The 15,769-nt window shown below is 48.1% G+C and overlaps 1 protein-coding gene across 3 annotated transcripts in view; it reads left to right on the top strand.

The window, feature by feature from the left end:
- The first annotated feature begins 725 nt into the window (after positions 1–725).
- RASAL2 (RAS protein activator like 2) overlaps positions 726–15,769 on the top strand; it is a 176,932-nt gene continuing 161,888 nt past the window's right edge. For 2 of the 3 annotated variants that reach the window (XM_038183332.2, XM_038183331.2), the window contains exon 1: positions 727–1,006. In XM_038183332.2, coding sequence (XP_038039260.1) covers positions 844–1,006 — 163 coding nt within the window. In that variant the 5' untranslated portion in view covers positions 727–843. Of the gene's footprint in view, positions 1,007–15,769 lie in introns of all 3 variants that reach the window. The other variant, XM_038183330.2, reaches the window with a different exon arrangement.

Below are 15,769 nucleotides of genomic sequence, written 5' to 3'. Positions count from 1 at the left end.
TTTCTGTGTGCTGAGATGGGCCTGCAGAGACAGCCGGCGCTCAGCTTTAGGTTTCAGTACGTTGTTTCGGAGAAACGTGGGAGAAATGGCTGATTCGCTAAATCACCTATGCACCATGGAGATAATCACTGGATCTTTGTGCTCGGATGGATGTGCCCAGCTCGTATCGACCAGGGACGGGCCCAAACCCAGAACGAGGGAAGGAGCCCAAAGCCAGCCGACCCCCTGCCCACCCTCCCTGCGAACCCGCGCCTCAGTGTTGGAGTAAAACACGATGGGACACACACACGCTGCCCTCACAGCTATTTTATTCAGGATTTTTAAGAACACACGCCTCGATCAACGCGAACTTGACCCAAAACCCAACGGAAAGTTAACGCCTGGTGTAGCTGGGCAGCACAGAAACCCCGGGGAGCGCCGCCTCGCACCCATTTTTGAGGCTAAAACCTCCCTTTTGAGACCCCTGCGAGGGACGGCGGCAGCGCTGCAGGGAGACCCTCGTGGCACAGGACCCCCAGCGCGGCCTCACCCCTGCTCTGAAGCGGGGCGGAGCAGCACAGCCCCCTCGGGGGGCTGCCCCCACACCCCCACACCCCCCCAGCGCCCAGCTCCGGGCCTAGGCCGGGGCGGGGCCCCCTGAGGAGCCGGGTGCGCGGCGCCCAGAGCGGGGCGGCCTCGGGCTGGGGCTCGGCCTCCGCCGTGACGCAGGGGGCGGGGGGCGGCGGGGCCGGGGGAGGCGGGGATGGAGCCGCGCTGAGGCGAGGCGCGGCCGGGGCGCAGCGCGGGCGGGCGGCGGCGGCGGCGGCGCCTCCTCGGCGGCCCCCCCCTCCCCGGCTCCCCGGCATGGAGGCGCCCCCCGCGGCGGGCGAGCCGCCGGCCTGGGCGGCCGAGGCGCTGGCGGAGCCGGAGCTGGGCTCGGACGAGCTGGAGGCGGCGGCGGGCGGCGCGCTGGACCGCGTCCTGCTGGAGTCGGTGTGCCAGCAGCAGGGCTGGCTGCGCGTCTACGGTACGGGGGGAAAGGGGCTGGGGAGGGGGGGGACAGGGGGACGGGGCGGGTCGGGAGCGGAGGGAACTTACCGGCGGGCCCAACTTTTCCTTCAGTTTTTTATTTTTTTAATTTATTTTTTAATTAATTAATTAATTAATTAATTATTTTTGGGGTGAGCCAAGCCCGTTGTTGCACACCCCCTGAGCTGCTTTGTCCTTCCTTCACCCGCCCCGCCACCCTCACGAGCGAAGCCCCCCAACACTGGTGGCACCGAGCTGGGGGGCCCCGCTCGGACAGGCCCGGCTTCCCCGTTGCCCTTCGACGCCACGCAGAGCCCCCCAAAACGCCTCATGTCGCCGGTGTCTCCTCGCAGCAGGTCCTGCCCTGCCGCCCCGCTCTCCGTCCTGCCCTGCCCGGCATCCCAGTGAGGTTCTCCAGGCTCTTCCTGGTCTGTGGGGCTGGAAGCCAACACGCCCCGCTATCGGTGTCGTTACGCACACGCTACCGGTTGCGTTGTGCCCAAAAGGTACGGGAGGCGCAAGGAAGACACCTCCAGGAGCCGTGCTGGGTCTGCTGGCTGAGCACAGCTGGTTACGGTGAGCACCACCACGGCCACTTAGCCTTGGGCACCCCCAGCCAGGAGGACCAGGCTGCAGGTTTGCAGGGGCACACGGGCTGTTCAAAGAGCTTTGTGTTCATTCCGGGAGCTTGAAAAGCTGGTGCGGTGGGACGAGGTTGTCTGGCTGCTTTCTGTCTGGTGCATCAAGGAGCAGAGTTATACTTAGCGCAACTAATTGTCGTAGAAGTTTGGGATTTTCAGTAGCTTCCCCTTGTCTAACTTGCGGCTTCTTGCGTGGCTTTCTTTTGTTACTCTCAGCCTGATGCTGAGACTGTAAAACGCAGCCTTTTTTGAAAAACAAAGCAAAAAACCACCTCTGCTGCTGGCGGGGGGAGCTCAGAAGAAAGCAGAGCGCCTGCAGATTGTTTGTTTGTTTAGAGCACTTTCCGAAGGTAAAATGAGAACGTACTTATGAAGAGGATGTCTGGCACCAGCCTATCTGATTGTTACCCAAGGTTATATCTTGAATGAGTGGAAGCAGGAATGTGGTTTCAAAATTAGCCACAGTGAGAAACCCTGCTCGTTGATAAAGTCGTGTCATGTGTTGTGATGTGTTTGTAGTCTGACACTAACATGTAGATAAATGGACAGAGATTCCACGCGATGGAGCAGCTAACCGATAGGCTATAAAAATCAGGGCAGGCTTCAAGCATGTAAAAATACATCGTGTAGCCCAAGGACAATAACTAATTATTCTTAGTTTAAAAACAACTCATTATCTCTCTCCCTCATGAAGGATCTGATGTGGTGGTGGCTTCCCTCCTTCCTATGAAATTGCAGTTGGGTTAGCTAGCATTTGTTTATTTCCTCCTGCTTCCCAGCCTTTTTTCTTGTATGAACACATCTGGATAAGTTTGCGGACGATGAATCGAACTGAAGCTGTGCCATGTTTGTGCACAACTAAATATGGGTTACAAATCTATGAGTGACAAGTGTTATTTATAGGATTAAAAGTAAAGCCTTGCACAGTTGTTGGAGGAACCACAGCAGCACAGCTAAAGAAAACAGGAGCAGAAAGCTTAGCCTTATTGTCTGTATTGTCTGATAAACAATGCGAACACTAACACTAATTATTTCACCATGAATGGCTGGGGGAGGGAAGGAATATCTAACATGAAAAGATGAGAACCATTTTCAGGCGTATCAAGAAACGCAGCTTTTGATGTCACAGCGTTTCTTTTCTGTGTGAGACGTGGACAACTGTGCTGTGGAGTTGTTCCAGACGGAAGAGAATAGTCTGAAAAGCTGTGGAAGTGCTTCTTTTAGAGTAAAGAAGTTGGGTACCTGCTTGGAGATGACTGCTTATTTCTGTGCATCTCTGTTCTGCAGCGGCATGCCACCCAGCTTGCCTCTATCCAAGGAGACAATTAGTAGCGTGAGGGGAGCTGGTCCAGTTGCAGAGCCTGTAAAACTTCATCTGTAAGCAGAGAGAAGAGTTTAGTCGTAAAGTACCCTCATTACTGGTCTCTGTGGCTTGCCAGCAGCATGACAGCGATGTGAGTACAGTAGGACTCTGCAATGCCTGTGATGTGATTTCAGTGTGACACTGAGGTCTCGTCTGACCTCACTACCAGATCCAAATCACAGTCTGGCTATTTTTGCATTTCCTGCGTTCCTGCAGTAGTCACAGAGTAACTTTTTCATTCTGTTTTCTGGACTTTCGGCACCTTCTGGTTAGGTGAATTAACAAGGACCTTACCAAACCATGAAACCGTTTCCTTGCTGAAGCACAGAGCTCGTACCGCAAGCAGCGTCCTCTAACCCCATGTTTGAACAGTGAGTGGGAACAGCACATTTGCTTGTCAGAGTGATAGGTTTAATTGCTTGTGAAACACAAATCATGTGAATGTCGTCAGATGATGTTTCCAAGCACTAGTTTTGACACACAACTGATGTTTCTGTAAAATACGTATCAGCGTGTGTTGTGGTTGGTGGCTTCCTTCGGCCTCACGGTGCGTGTGGAATGGGTGAGAGGGAAGAGATCATCTTGCTTGGGTTAATACTATGGGCTTTTTCTCAATAATATGGATAACTGACTTCTGAAAGCATCCACCAGTGTTTTAAGTCAAAGTTTCAAGGTCTCTTTCTCCGTTCTGTGGAACTGATTTGGTGGAAGACAGGAGAATGACTGAATTTACAGCTTTCTCAGTGCTAACAGTGAAAACAGAACAATTATATCGCTTGGTATGGCTGACTGCACATCCATGGATTTTGTAACAATGAATTATAAAGCTAGCGTTGCAGCATTGGTGTTAAATGTTGCATGTGATGGGGGCAGAATCAGATTCTGTCAGACTTACAACCTGTTTAGATACAGACTGTAAACTTCTGCAGCGATGGTTGTCAAATCTGTTTCTGGGGCGCCTGTTCCAAGCTCACCGTAAGCACTCATGCACCAGAATGATGGATTGTGAGCTAGGAGTTGCTGAAATACACAGAAAACAGCACGTGGAAGGGTCTGTTCCTTCCTGAGGGTTCATCTTGGGAGTGGGCAGTGCTGCTCTGGGGCCTTATCAGGACTAGGAAATGTCTTTCCCTTTTAGCACTGGTGCTAAAAGACGATAGTGGTTGTGCAGGCTCTAGTGCAGATCGGACGTGGATGTTTTCATCACCTTGTCCTCTAATCCGGCCAGCAGCCTGGAGACATTCCTTACTGCCAGAACAAACCTCCTCACCCCCCTCTCCCGGCAGCAAGAGCCTGCTCTGCAGACCAGGGCTTGAAGAGCTCCACGCTTCCTCGTGGATATTGATCTCCAGGCAGAGCTTCGCTGGCTCTGACTCCAAATAAAAGCGCTAGACCCCATGTAACCAGACATAAATGTCTCTCAGCTGCCTGAAACTCGACTTTGAGGCTTTTAAGTATTGGCTGCCTGAAAATATTAGGCTTGTGCTCGGGACTGAAGCTCTGGTAATCCACACAGTGTCATGTGGAGATTAAAAAATAGCTGAGACTCAAGCACTGTCCAGAAGCATCTCTAATCATGTGAAGCTCAGTCCAAAAACCCAATTTCTGTGAGTTACCCGTTCCAGCAATCCATCATTTACCTTGCTCAACTGTATTTTATAAATGACTCTGTGACTCGGGCTCTGTCTGGGGTTTTCTGTTTCTTTACAGCCTGCCTCGCTGTGGCTTTGTAGGTAGCTTGATACCTCTTTTTTTTTTTTTTCCCTAATTTCTACTGTGAAGGTTATCCATTTTCAAACCACCTCTCTTTGGGGGAGCACCAGTAACAAACAGCTTCTTGTTGTTGTTAGCAGATCTTCTCCTTCCATGCTCATGGCGAGATTCCTACAAGATACCCGTGCGAGGTCAGCAACCATCCCTGGGGGGTCACAAGCTCCCCAAACCCAGGGACCGCGTCCCATGACCCGGAGCAGATCCCACCAGGTGGCGGCATTTTCTTTACGGTGGTGCCGGAGCTGCTGAGGATGCCCGAGGCCGCACGGAACACTCTGGGGAGTGGTGTCCTCTCCGCTTCCAACGCTTATCGCCTGACCCCAGAAGCTCAATTAAAAAGTCACCTAAAGGCTGCCTAACAAGGAGTAGGTAGGGAGGGTGTGCTTAACGTAAAGCCAAACAAAAATTCCTAAACGAAGTGGCGAGGCAATCTGGTGGTCGAGAGACAGAGGGTTTTCTCCTAGGGATGGGTGCAGGCAGTGTGGCTGGGCTTTATTCTGCATAGAGCTGCCCTGTGGGTGTGTGTGTGGCTGTGGTTGGTTGCAGGAGATGGTGTGCTGTTACAAAGGGGTTCCTGCATGGCACAAACTGAAGGGACGGATGAGAGCTTGCTGAAAGGCAGCTTACGAGCTGTGTGGCCTGTCTGCAGAGGTGGTCTTGTGCTGGAGAGTGGAGGTTGGTGTTCCCGAGTATTGCTTTTCCTTCGGATCAATAGGCTTATTTTTAACTCACCTAGCAACCTGGTGCAGAAGCAGGCTCTGGAGACAAAGCTCACTGGGCCAGGCGGTGCTGTTTCCCGTGCATTTATTTGGCCAATGCCTGCTGTCAGCATCTGACCTTACTGTGGCCTTCAGGTACCAAAGAGGCACATTGCTTGCAAATGTTAAGTAACAATGGCATAAAGCACTCCTGCATCTCGTCGGGGTGGTAAATAGCAATCACTTGTGGTCAGTTGTGCGCTGTAAAGGACAGAATTTAATCAGAACCAAGAACCAAGCTTTTAAGGAACTGCGTTTGCTACAGACTGCAAACAGACGGGCGTGCTTTGGGCAGGGGTACTGCCTTCCCTTGCCAGCCAGCAAGGGGACGTCGAAGGGTGGGACTGAAGCTTTCATGCAGGTGATCTGCTCATGCCTGTGGTGTGCCAGCTCTGCTGGGAACTCCTCTGGGCTCCAAGGAGTTGTAGTGCAGGGGGGAATTGCAGATCCTCCGTGCTGCTGCTGTTCGGTCTCTGCTCGCTGCCTCCTGTGTTTGTGGCTGTGACCAGGAGCACAGCTGAGGGCTGGGTGTAGGCTGTTTTCTCTTTGCTTTATTCCCAAACTTTATTGCAGTATTAGCCTGTTGACATTAAAACCATTTGCCCATCATCTTTTTTAAGGAATGCTGACATTAATTTGTACATAAATGGTTGTTTTGGTTTTCTTCACTTTTGTTACAAGTTTTTAGCTGTGCTCTTTCAGCAGCTGCCTGTGTTGTGCCAAATGTTGCCTAGGTTACTAATTTATTAAAAGTCACTTAAATATTTGGAGGCATCAACAATGCTAGTGTGTGTTGGGGAAAATGAGGATGACATTATTTTAAAACACCAGCTTCCTGACTCCTGTATTTCAGTCACACAATTTATCTCTGGCTGAACATTTTCATGTGGTGCTGTTTCCTATTTTTAAACAATAGGGGAAAAAAGGGAAGATAAGAGGAGCATAACTGTGACCCATTGACTTATTATGAGATCATGAGTTCCTTTCAACTGATATTTATAGGTTTAAAAAAAAAATAGTTGGGATTTCAGCATTTTCTGGTGTATATGCTTTCTTAGCCCCAAGGTCACTGAGTCGAGCTCTCATCTGGATTCTTTTGAAATCCTCTGTAAAGAGTCACAGCAATCATGGAAGTATAATTTGTCTGCAGGAGAAGGAAGCAAGGGAAGAGAGAAATTACTGCATTTTGGTTTGTAAACTTCTAACAGTCCTTTGTGTGTTTTGATGCCGCCACCGCCCCCCTCTCTGAAAGCCATTACAGAAATGATCAGGAGATGATAACATTTGTTAATTCTCTTTAATGGGATTTCAAAAGGTCACAATACTGTAGAAGGGCTCTTCTCTAGGAATCTGGATTATTTTTAATTACAAAACAAGTCGAGTAGTGCAGGTAATGAGCTCTTGGAGGTTGGGGGGGGAAGGGATCTTTGCACTTAAGTAAATGTAAAACCACGTCCTGGCTTTAGACCCTTTATTATCTAAAGAATTATTATTATTTTTTTGCTACAGCTGCGAATGCCCCATTAAAAATTAGCTCTTACACTGCAAGCACTGGCAGGCACTTAGTTCAACACATTAATTCTGCAAACTGTGGGAAAACGACACCCAGTTCAGCAGATGTGCAGTGTCTGGGATGGATTTGCATAAGAATGCGTGTGCTGCTCCGGTCGGTTCTGGCTTGATTGAAACTTGCAGGCACCTTTTCCTTTCCTGTAGGGCCGTGTCTACATTCTTGGACGTTAGTGCTTTAATGGTAAACGCACTGTTTTATTCTTTGTGAAGAGAATTTATTTTATTTACACGGTGCTGTGCTGCAGATGCAGGTGGTGTTTTACAGACGGAGGCTGCTTTCCCTGCCTTTTGGAATTTGTCATCTGGACCGGAGAAGAAAGGAAATAGCAATGATGAAAAATGGCAAATGAGTGTGGAAGTGGATGGGGAATTACACGGTAGCGTATTGTGAGAAGGGAGGGGGCCAAGTGCATCGAGTCCTTGTTTCCAGGGAGGTGTGGGACTGGGAATCAGCACTGCGATGACAAGGGAAGAAGTGTGGGACTGAAGATGATCACCCCTCAGTCAGGCTCCACAGAAGCATCCAGGCTGGAAAAGGCCTTCAAGATCGCCAAGTCCAGCCACCAGATCCCTCCCAGCAATAGGCTTTCGTGTCGCTGCCCGAAGGACTCAGCAGAACCTCTTCACCTCATGCCTTTTCCCAATCTGGATGGCATGAGAAAAAAAGCAGAAAAAAAAAAAAAACAGAGAAAGTTATTCTGGGTAGACCACAGACACCGTAGCGTCAATTCTAAGAGAGCTCACCACGTTCTGGGTAGCAGAGACTTTGAACAAGGTGCTGGAGACTGGATATTGGAAAAGAGGATGGCAACTCGGATTCTGGTATGAAGTTTCTGGCAAAGAGAGAGAAACTAACTCGAAAGCAACGCTTTGCATAGGCTTTACCCTTGTACACCAAATGCTAGGTGCCCTCTGCCGTGATCCAGGGATCTGGGAGAAGAGGTTTTGTGTCAGGACTGCTTTCAGGGGATTTTTGGCATGGAGGAACAAAAGACAATTTAGCAGTATTCTAGACGAAGCTTAATGCTCGAGGAATGCAGCTCTGGAACTGTGCTGCCCTGTCTCTCCTGCTAGCCATGGTTTTGTGTCAGCCCGGGAGCCAGCAGAGCACTTTGGGGTTGGCGAGCGCTGGAGGGAGCATGCTGCACACCTCTCGGGGCATCGTTTCAGTGGCAGGGGGCTGGGAAGGAAAGGAGAGAGATGTTCTGCCTGGGCTGCGGGGAGGCTGTGAGCTGGCACTGGATGGCAGCTCCCAGCTTGCAGCCTTACCAGCTTCCAAGTTTGAAAGCTTAGAAGCTCGCTTCTTATCCTTTTTTTAGGGGCATGCACTTCACAGAAGAGCTCGGAGTGACTGCCCAACAGTGGAAGTGCATTTTTCCTGCTAGGAAACGTGACCTGCCATCCCCTTTTGCCAGCGAAGGTTGAGAGGAAATGCAGATGGAGCTGACGCTTCTGGGGGGATCTTTTTTCCAGGGTCAGTAGCTGTATGGCAGAGGGAGTTAAAAACTCGCTTGCTTTCTTTGGTTTCTCATCCCTTGAGTCAGTGGATCGGCTTGAGATAAGAAGAGGTAATTCACACCTTAATTTAGCTGACTCCTCAGTGCATGAATGCCACCTCAACAAGATAGGGTACAGATGCTGCCCTCGTCAGCGCAACGTGTAGTAGCAGGGATTTCCGATTCGAGCAGGCGTGTGGAAAGCAGCAGTGGCTGGGAGGGCTGAAGCGAGCGCTTCGGTCTCTTGGAGGACTGAAATAATGGTGTAGCTTCAGTTCTGTGCAGGGGTTTGTCATGGCAAACGGTGACAGCTTTATTAGCAATTCCCGTGCTGCCCATTGGGGTTTTTAAAAAAAGAAATGTTTTTACTTACATAGCAAGGCAATGAGTGGTGTGAGTGAGTGCATCAATGGTTTTATGTGAGAGCGCTGCTCAGACGCAGGAAGATGAAGAAACAGAGCACAGCTAGGTCGGATAGCTGGCCCAAGGACATGCAAGAAACTTGGCATCAGAAGTCAGATCTCCTGAGACCTCTGCGGTGCTTTGCTTGCATAGCCTGAGTTGCATTGCCTTGCATTTGGGCTACCTTTAAGCCTGCTGCTTTACTTGGATCCTCTTGTGACTATTAATAATCCTCTCAAATACCCTATTAGCTGTCAGATCCGCAGGTCAGTGGGGCAAGATGCTCTCAGGGGAAACTCTCTCATTCAGGTGTTTATGGCTGCCTGCTCCCTTTTTTTTGGAAACAAAGGTGAAGTTTTGCTGACCTTCAGACTGTAATAAACTTATCTCCTTACAGTGATAGCAGCCTGACCTGCTGGTATGAAGGAGTTTGGAGAGCTGGCACTGATTAACTTCTCTTCGTTTGTGGACAGGGCCAGGTGTTGGACTAAATCGTTGCTTCCAAGAAGGTAACTCTGCACTGTAGAGGAAAATGCATCACAGATGGAGACTGGAAAACTACAAAGCAAAGATTATACCACCTGAAGCTCCAACATACTTTCTGTGGCATGTGAAATCCTGTGCCCCTGTGTAACACGTCTTTGTTTAGTTGGCTTTGTGAGGGGAGCTGATGGGTCCAGATCAGTTTTCCATATTAGTTAGGTATTTTATCTTGATACGCAGGAGTGGAGTACAGTACAGGCATTATGAAAGAAGAGGAGACAAAAAGCTTCCCGAACAAGATGTTTTATTTATGTTACAGGGTTATACCTCAGGCCATGCAGCCAAGCTGCTGCAACAAAAGCACCATGTGCTAACACTTGCTAGGAAACCATTAGACTTCTTTGTCAAATAATACCGAGAATTTGCTATTTTGAGGTATGTTTCCGTAATTATTTTCCATCTTTTTGCTCAGGATGGTGAGTAGTTGATAGTACCCGGAAAAATGGAGTAGCATCACCAAAGCAGAAATTGAGAGCTATGGCAAAAGGATGTGGTGTAAAAATTCAACATGCTTGTAATCCTGCTTGGAGGAGATTTATCTCTGAGATGGCACAGGCTCCTGGGGTCTCTTTCTTTGCTCTCTGGCAGCACTTACATGGGATGTCAGTGAGGCATGGTGTGACTGATTACCTCGCTGAATGGATTTCATGGGGTTCTTCCTTAACTCCTCCTTCCATAAGCTGAGGTCTTGCTCGGTGAAGTTTTCAAACAGCCTAAGCTCTGTGGAGGTAATGACTTTTATATCCCAAGTAGGAAGGTAGCAAAAAAGCTTGATGGTCTTGCCGTAAATATTTATGTCGGTTTTCATTCACGTGCCCTCAGCTGGTGACTCCTCTGCTTGAAGAAGCCCAGCATTGCAGAAAGTGGTCGCTCACGTCAAGATTTGTAAGTAGTGGCAGAGCACAGCAAGGCTCTCTGAAAGGCAGCTGTCCTGGCCTCGATCCTAGGGGTTACTAATTTCCCACTTTTGTAACCATTACATCAAATTAAGGAAGAAATCCTTTCTCTCTCTCTTTTATTTTTGGTCATCATAGACAAGCTTTACAGAAAGAAGTTATGCATTTTCTGCTCTAATTTCTTTCTTTCTTTTTTCTTAGCTAGTAGGAAAGTCAGGGCTGTGATGTAAACAGCCTCTGTGCACCACATGATGGATGTGTAGGAGAAAGGAAGGATGATAAGAAGTAAAATACTCCTGGTTCATGCCCACTGCTGGAAAGGGAGCTTGTATGCTATAAAAATGAAAATATGTCTGAAAGAGTGGTGGAGAGAAAAAAACAAGCATCAAGAGGAATGCAGTACTAATAGTTTAATAGCTAGGTGCTCTGAAGAGGCATTGTTCTTCCCTATACTGGCAAAACTTACTTTCTGCTAATTCTATGTCAGAATGCATTTGTTTTTTCTTTGTCAGAAAATAGAATAGGATGCAGCTAGAAAGTTCTCTGAAAATGTAGTGTGGCTGTCATCGGTAAACCTCTGCTTAGTGTAAGAGCACTGTTCACCTGGAGCTTTGTGTCCTAAAGTTATCTGGATCCTGCCTTCATTGGAGTGTTAGACCAGTTATCCCACATCCTATGTTTTAGGTGGTTTGGGCTTAGTGGCTCTCAGCACCTTTGACCTCATCCTTGGAAGGAGAAGGCAGCCAGTCAAAGATAATGTTTATATAGATGAGCCACTAAGCAGCTGTGAGTTATCCTGATCTCCTTAGCCCTGTGTTCTGACTTTAAATTTTTTGTAAACGTGTCATGAATGATGCTGTGATTCTGTAAGCCCCGTCTGTATGAAGAATTTGAAGTGCAATAGCTGTTAATGTCAAGAGATGGTAAAGGGATAGTAACTGTTTTCCTGGCAATCTTCTGACTCTGTTCTCAGAACGGTTTTGAAACAAGATCAGCTCAGGACACAGAAGGCACTCTGACGAGAGGTAAGGTAGTTTCCCATGTGAGTAGTTAGGTGTTCCTATAAACATGTGCCAAGAATTAAATTGACCTACTTTTTCCTTGCTGAGAAAGTGCTTACTCTGTGGGTTACACTAACTCGGACATTTCACTAACAGCTTAGGAAAAAGGGAGAGTGGACTGACAGAGCCTAGCTTTCCGTGTGCTCACGACGACAGCTTTGGGTTGCAAGCCAGCCGGCAGCAGCCAAGGCTTCACTAACAGATGCTGTCCGAGCCGTGAGGTCCCTGGGTTGGCATGTCCATCCTGTTAGAGAATATAAGCACCAAACCCAGTTACACATCTGTCTTGTACCAAACCAGCTGTCAGGTGATTCTGAGATGCATCTTGAGTTAAAACTGTGATGAGAGAGGGGTGTGCAGGGGTTGAGATCCAATAGGATAAATCTTTGTTGTCAAGATTGTTTGTGTTATTGATGGAGTTTAGAAGGGTTATTGTTTCAGTCTGAAAACCATGCAATTATGGTTAAAAATACAGTAGCTTTAGAAGAGACTGAAAGGAAGAGCCTTAAAGGAAGAGTAGTACATCACTTACTGGGTGCTTGTATTTCATCCAAGGAACAGCTTCCCGGCTGAAATGTTCTAGCCGTACTTTTGAAGCCCATTTATAATAACCACTCGATTCTGCAGCTGACACAGTATCCCTCCCAGTTTTGTTTCCAGACTTTATTGATGTGGCTTCTTTGTGACCTACTTTGTGTTCACCACTTAAAGGTTGCTTTTTTTTTTCATTCCGTTCCAAAAGGAAGTGCCTTCCATGAGAAATGTTGGAAGCTCGCTAGCCAGTTTTACCCTGGTGGATGGAAACTTGGACCGACCGATTGGGTGGCCTTTGACTACACCCGGGATGGACGATGAGACTTGGTGGTGCTTTCCTTCCTAAGCTCTGTTGCTAATCGTTCTGAGATCCTGGAGAGGGGGTGTTGGGAGAATTAGGGAAGGAAATGCCTGTGTTTCCGTGGAGCTCTCGTTACTCATTGCTGCGAACGGTGACTGTAAGGACGTTGCATTTGCCTCTTGTCCTTGCAGGGGGGCAGCAGTATGTCATGTGCTTATTACTAGCACGGCTGGAGGAAGGAGCATCCCAATTCTTGCTCCTTTTACTCATTCTGGGGTATTCTCCTTTTGCATTCCTCCTTGCGGTTTCTTTCTGTAATTTCCACTAGTGGTGATTCAGTTCAAGGCTTAGCTGTATCTCCTGTCAATTAGTGGTGCTTTTGCTTTTTATCTGGGGCATGAGGTATGTGCTTGCTTATTCGTGGGGACACTTAAAAACCAGCTAATGTGATGCAGATGTGCAGTTCTCAGCAGCTGCATAGCATTTAGCTAAGTCTTATGGAGGAATTAATACCTCAAGGCATTACATATCATTGGAAAAGAGTAATTCACTTCTGTAATTTCACAAAGTGGACATAGCTTAGTATTTATAATCATCATCTCGTAAGATTTGAGGCTTTTACCCAACCCCATTTCACGTGAGTGTCGTGTTGGTATAAACACAGGTTACACCAGTCCTTCGCCTGGAACCTTAATGGCTTTTTGCTTAAATGGCTTTGGATCCAGAGAGTAGCCAGATCTCTTGTTTGTTTGTTATAAAATGGGCATGCTGTGTAACAGTTTTGGCTTGGAACAGCAAAGACAGCAATGAGGAAAGTAGTTTTTTTTTGTCTGTGTCAAAGGAATTCCAATAGAGGTGACATCGATCTTTCGTTACAATTTGGACACAAGCTTGTCTCCGCTCCGTTGGTGTTGGGCATGCTGACTGCATTAGGAAAGCCTTCAGCAGAGGATGAATGAAGAACTTAGACCAGCAAGAGCTGCTCACCGGTGGTGCAAGTTGCAAGGCATCTGAGGAGAAAGTTCTTCTTGTCACCCACTGTTACAAATAATGTTCTGCGCTCCCTGCCTTGTTGCCCTGGAGCATGTTGGACTGGACACAGCACGCATGCTGGTATCAACGTGAGGTGTGGGTATGCTTGTACGTGGAGAGCTGGAAGGGCCCAAATTGCCAGTAATGAGACTAAAAGTAACCGGCTTTGAGTCACTTGCCTCAAAAGCTGAGCTTAGGGCTTTGGGCTGAGCCTCAGTAGGACTTTGAGGTTGAATGAACTGGATGTGATTGGGCAGAAAATGAAGAATTCAGCAAAAGCTGTGGATGCCAGCTGCAGTGTGGTGTCAAGCTGTGTTACCCAGTGGATTGCTGGACTGAACAGCTCTTTCTCCACATTTCTTGCCAGCAGGGTATGGGGTGAAGGGGGGGGAAGCTGTTTTTGTTGGAGGCGAGCTCAGTACAGAGGCCGTGCTTGTACAGAGGCAAGGCATGTGAAAGCTTCTAGTGGTTTGTAGAATTTTTAGGATGTTTTTTTCTCTGGTTGAAATATCCAGTAAGGTGGGCAAAATGTTGGCACCCATGAGGGAAAGCTATTAATTTTGATCCCATTTTTTATTCAGTATTGCTCTTCATCAGAGGATAGGAAGCAACGGATGCAAATCTGTTCTCCAACACATGCGGACACATTTTTTTGCTTGGAAGCTGAACAGGAGCTGTGATGAGTTACCAGCACCCTATTCCAGAGCTCTGACAATCTGCCATCTCCTTAATATTCTGACAAGCCATCATGGGTATTATTCCTCTGCATTTTTCCCCCTTTGTCCTCGTCAAACCCATGTTCTAATCTGAATGCCGTTGGTTTTTAGGATTGAAAGAGACATTGGCTGCCTCTATGCTTTGCTCAGTTTTCCTTTGACAACAGAAGGGGAGAGAGGACAATATGATTCCTCTTTTTCCCTCCTATTGATAGTGCCAATGCTGCCTGAACTAGAAGTCACTTCGAAAATTGAAGAGCTTTCTCCAGTTCTGTTCCTAATTGTGTCTCTCTCTTAAGAGTATTGCAACACATAACTGCTTCCTGATAGGAAGAATTCCCTAATTGGCAAGAAGCTTTTTGTAAGAAATCGCAGTACATCCGAGGAAAAAGTCTTTTTGCTTCCTAAAACTTTGAGCAACTCTGCTCCCAGTTCTCTGGCAACAGTGGCAGCTTATCTTTGGAAATAAGTGCAGATGGATTTACATGTGTCTCCCTTAAAAAGTAGCTTGCTTACCCAGATGGCAATTAGATACAAGTTAATGGTAATGTAAAACAGCAGGATCTAGAGTAGTTCTCCAGCCTAAGGGCTGACCATTTTTACCATCCAGCTGTTTTCCAAGTGATTTATTTCATTTTCCCACTTGGCTTCCTCGCCTCACCCCTCGGTCTCAGTCTCGGTGCTCGCAGCACGGTGTGGGTGGCGGGACGGGGAGAACAGCTGCGCTTCGCCACTCCAATAAATGGCTTTATTAGAGTTAGAGCTGTGTCTGTTACACCCAGACCAAATGGCTGTGTTCATCGGGTGCCTTCTAAACCAGGCTGCTGCCTTTTCCACCCTGCTTGCTTGCTGTGGCAGCCCTGGCTCAGCCTCCAGCCAGGAGGGGAGGCCGTGGGGATTTGCGTGGCCTCTGTTAGGGGCCAGAAGTGCTCGTGCCTTTCTCCCACTGCTTGTGTGCCAAGCGAGGTGTGCAGAAGGAAGGACGTGCTCCCCAGCAGCTCGGGAATCAGTCTGAACCGCCCCACTGTCAAACTGATGCAAAAACGCCCTTACGCCATGCATTTAGCTGGAGGATCTAATGCAGAAATCTGGAGGAACACTGCAAACATCCCCTTCCTCCTCCCTGGAGAGGCCTGGCATGCTGGTGAGGAGGCTGTGCTCTGAAATCCCACCTCTGGGAGGTTTGCACCTTCGCTGTGAGGAAGCAGGAGCTTTCCTGGCTGCTGGTGGTACCCGCCTCTGTCCACGCGCCTTCACAGCAGGTTTTTTTCTTTCAAAGACTGCTTGTTTCTTTTGGAGAGCTTGTAGAGGCAAACGCAGTGGCTAGGAGAAAAGGGGTTTAATTTTATCTTGCCTTAGCTGTGCTTTGAAGAAAAGAGAAGTTGGTATATTTATGAACAAGATGTATTTTTGTAAAGTGCAGCGTGTTTTTTTTAACTGTTCTGCTTTTAACTGGATTTCTGTGGGTGAGGTGCCAGAATCAAGCCCAGCAGCCGGATGCTGCTCTTGCACTTCAGAGAGAAAAATACCCAGAAAGCCAGGCAAATGGACAGCAGCCCTGAAAATCTAAAAATCTCTTCGTAATCCCTGCCTCACTCCCTTGTGTTACTCCGTGCTTGGAGCTCGCAGCAGCCTGAAAGCAGAGACTGAAGTATTTCAAGGGGGATTTGACA

The sequence above is a fragment of the Anas platyrhynchos genome, chromosome 8 (assembly GCF_047663525.1).
Source record: "Anas platyrhynchos isolate ZD024472 breed Pekin duck chromosome 8, IASCAAS_PekinDuck_T2T, whole genome shotgun sequence".
NCBI classification, from domain to species: Eukaryota; Metazoa; Chordata; class Aves; order Anseriformes; family Anatidae; genus Anas; species Anas platyrhynchos.
Note: the sequence above shows the minus strand (reverse complement) of the source record. Positions and strands in the feature narration are given on the sequence as shown.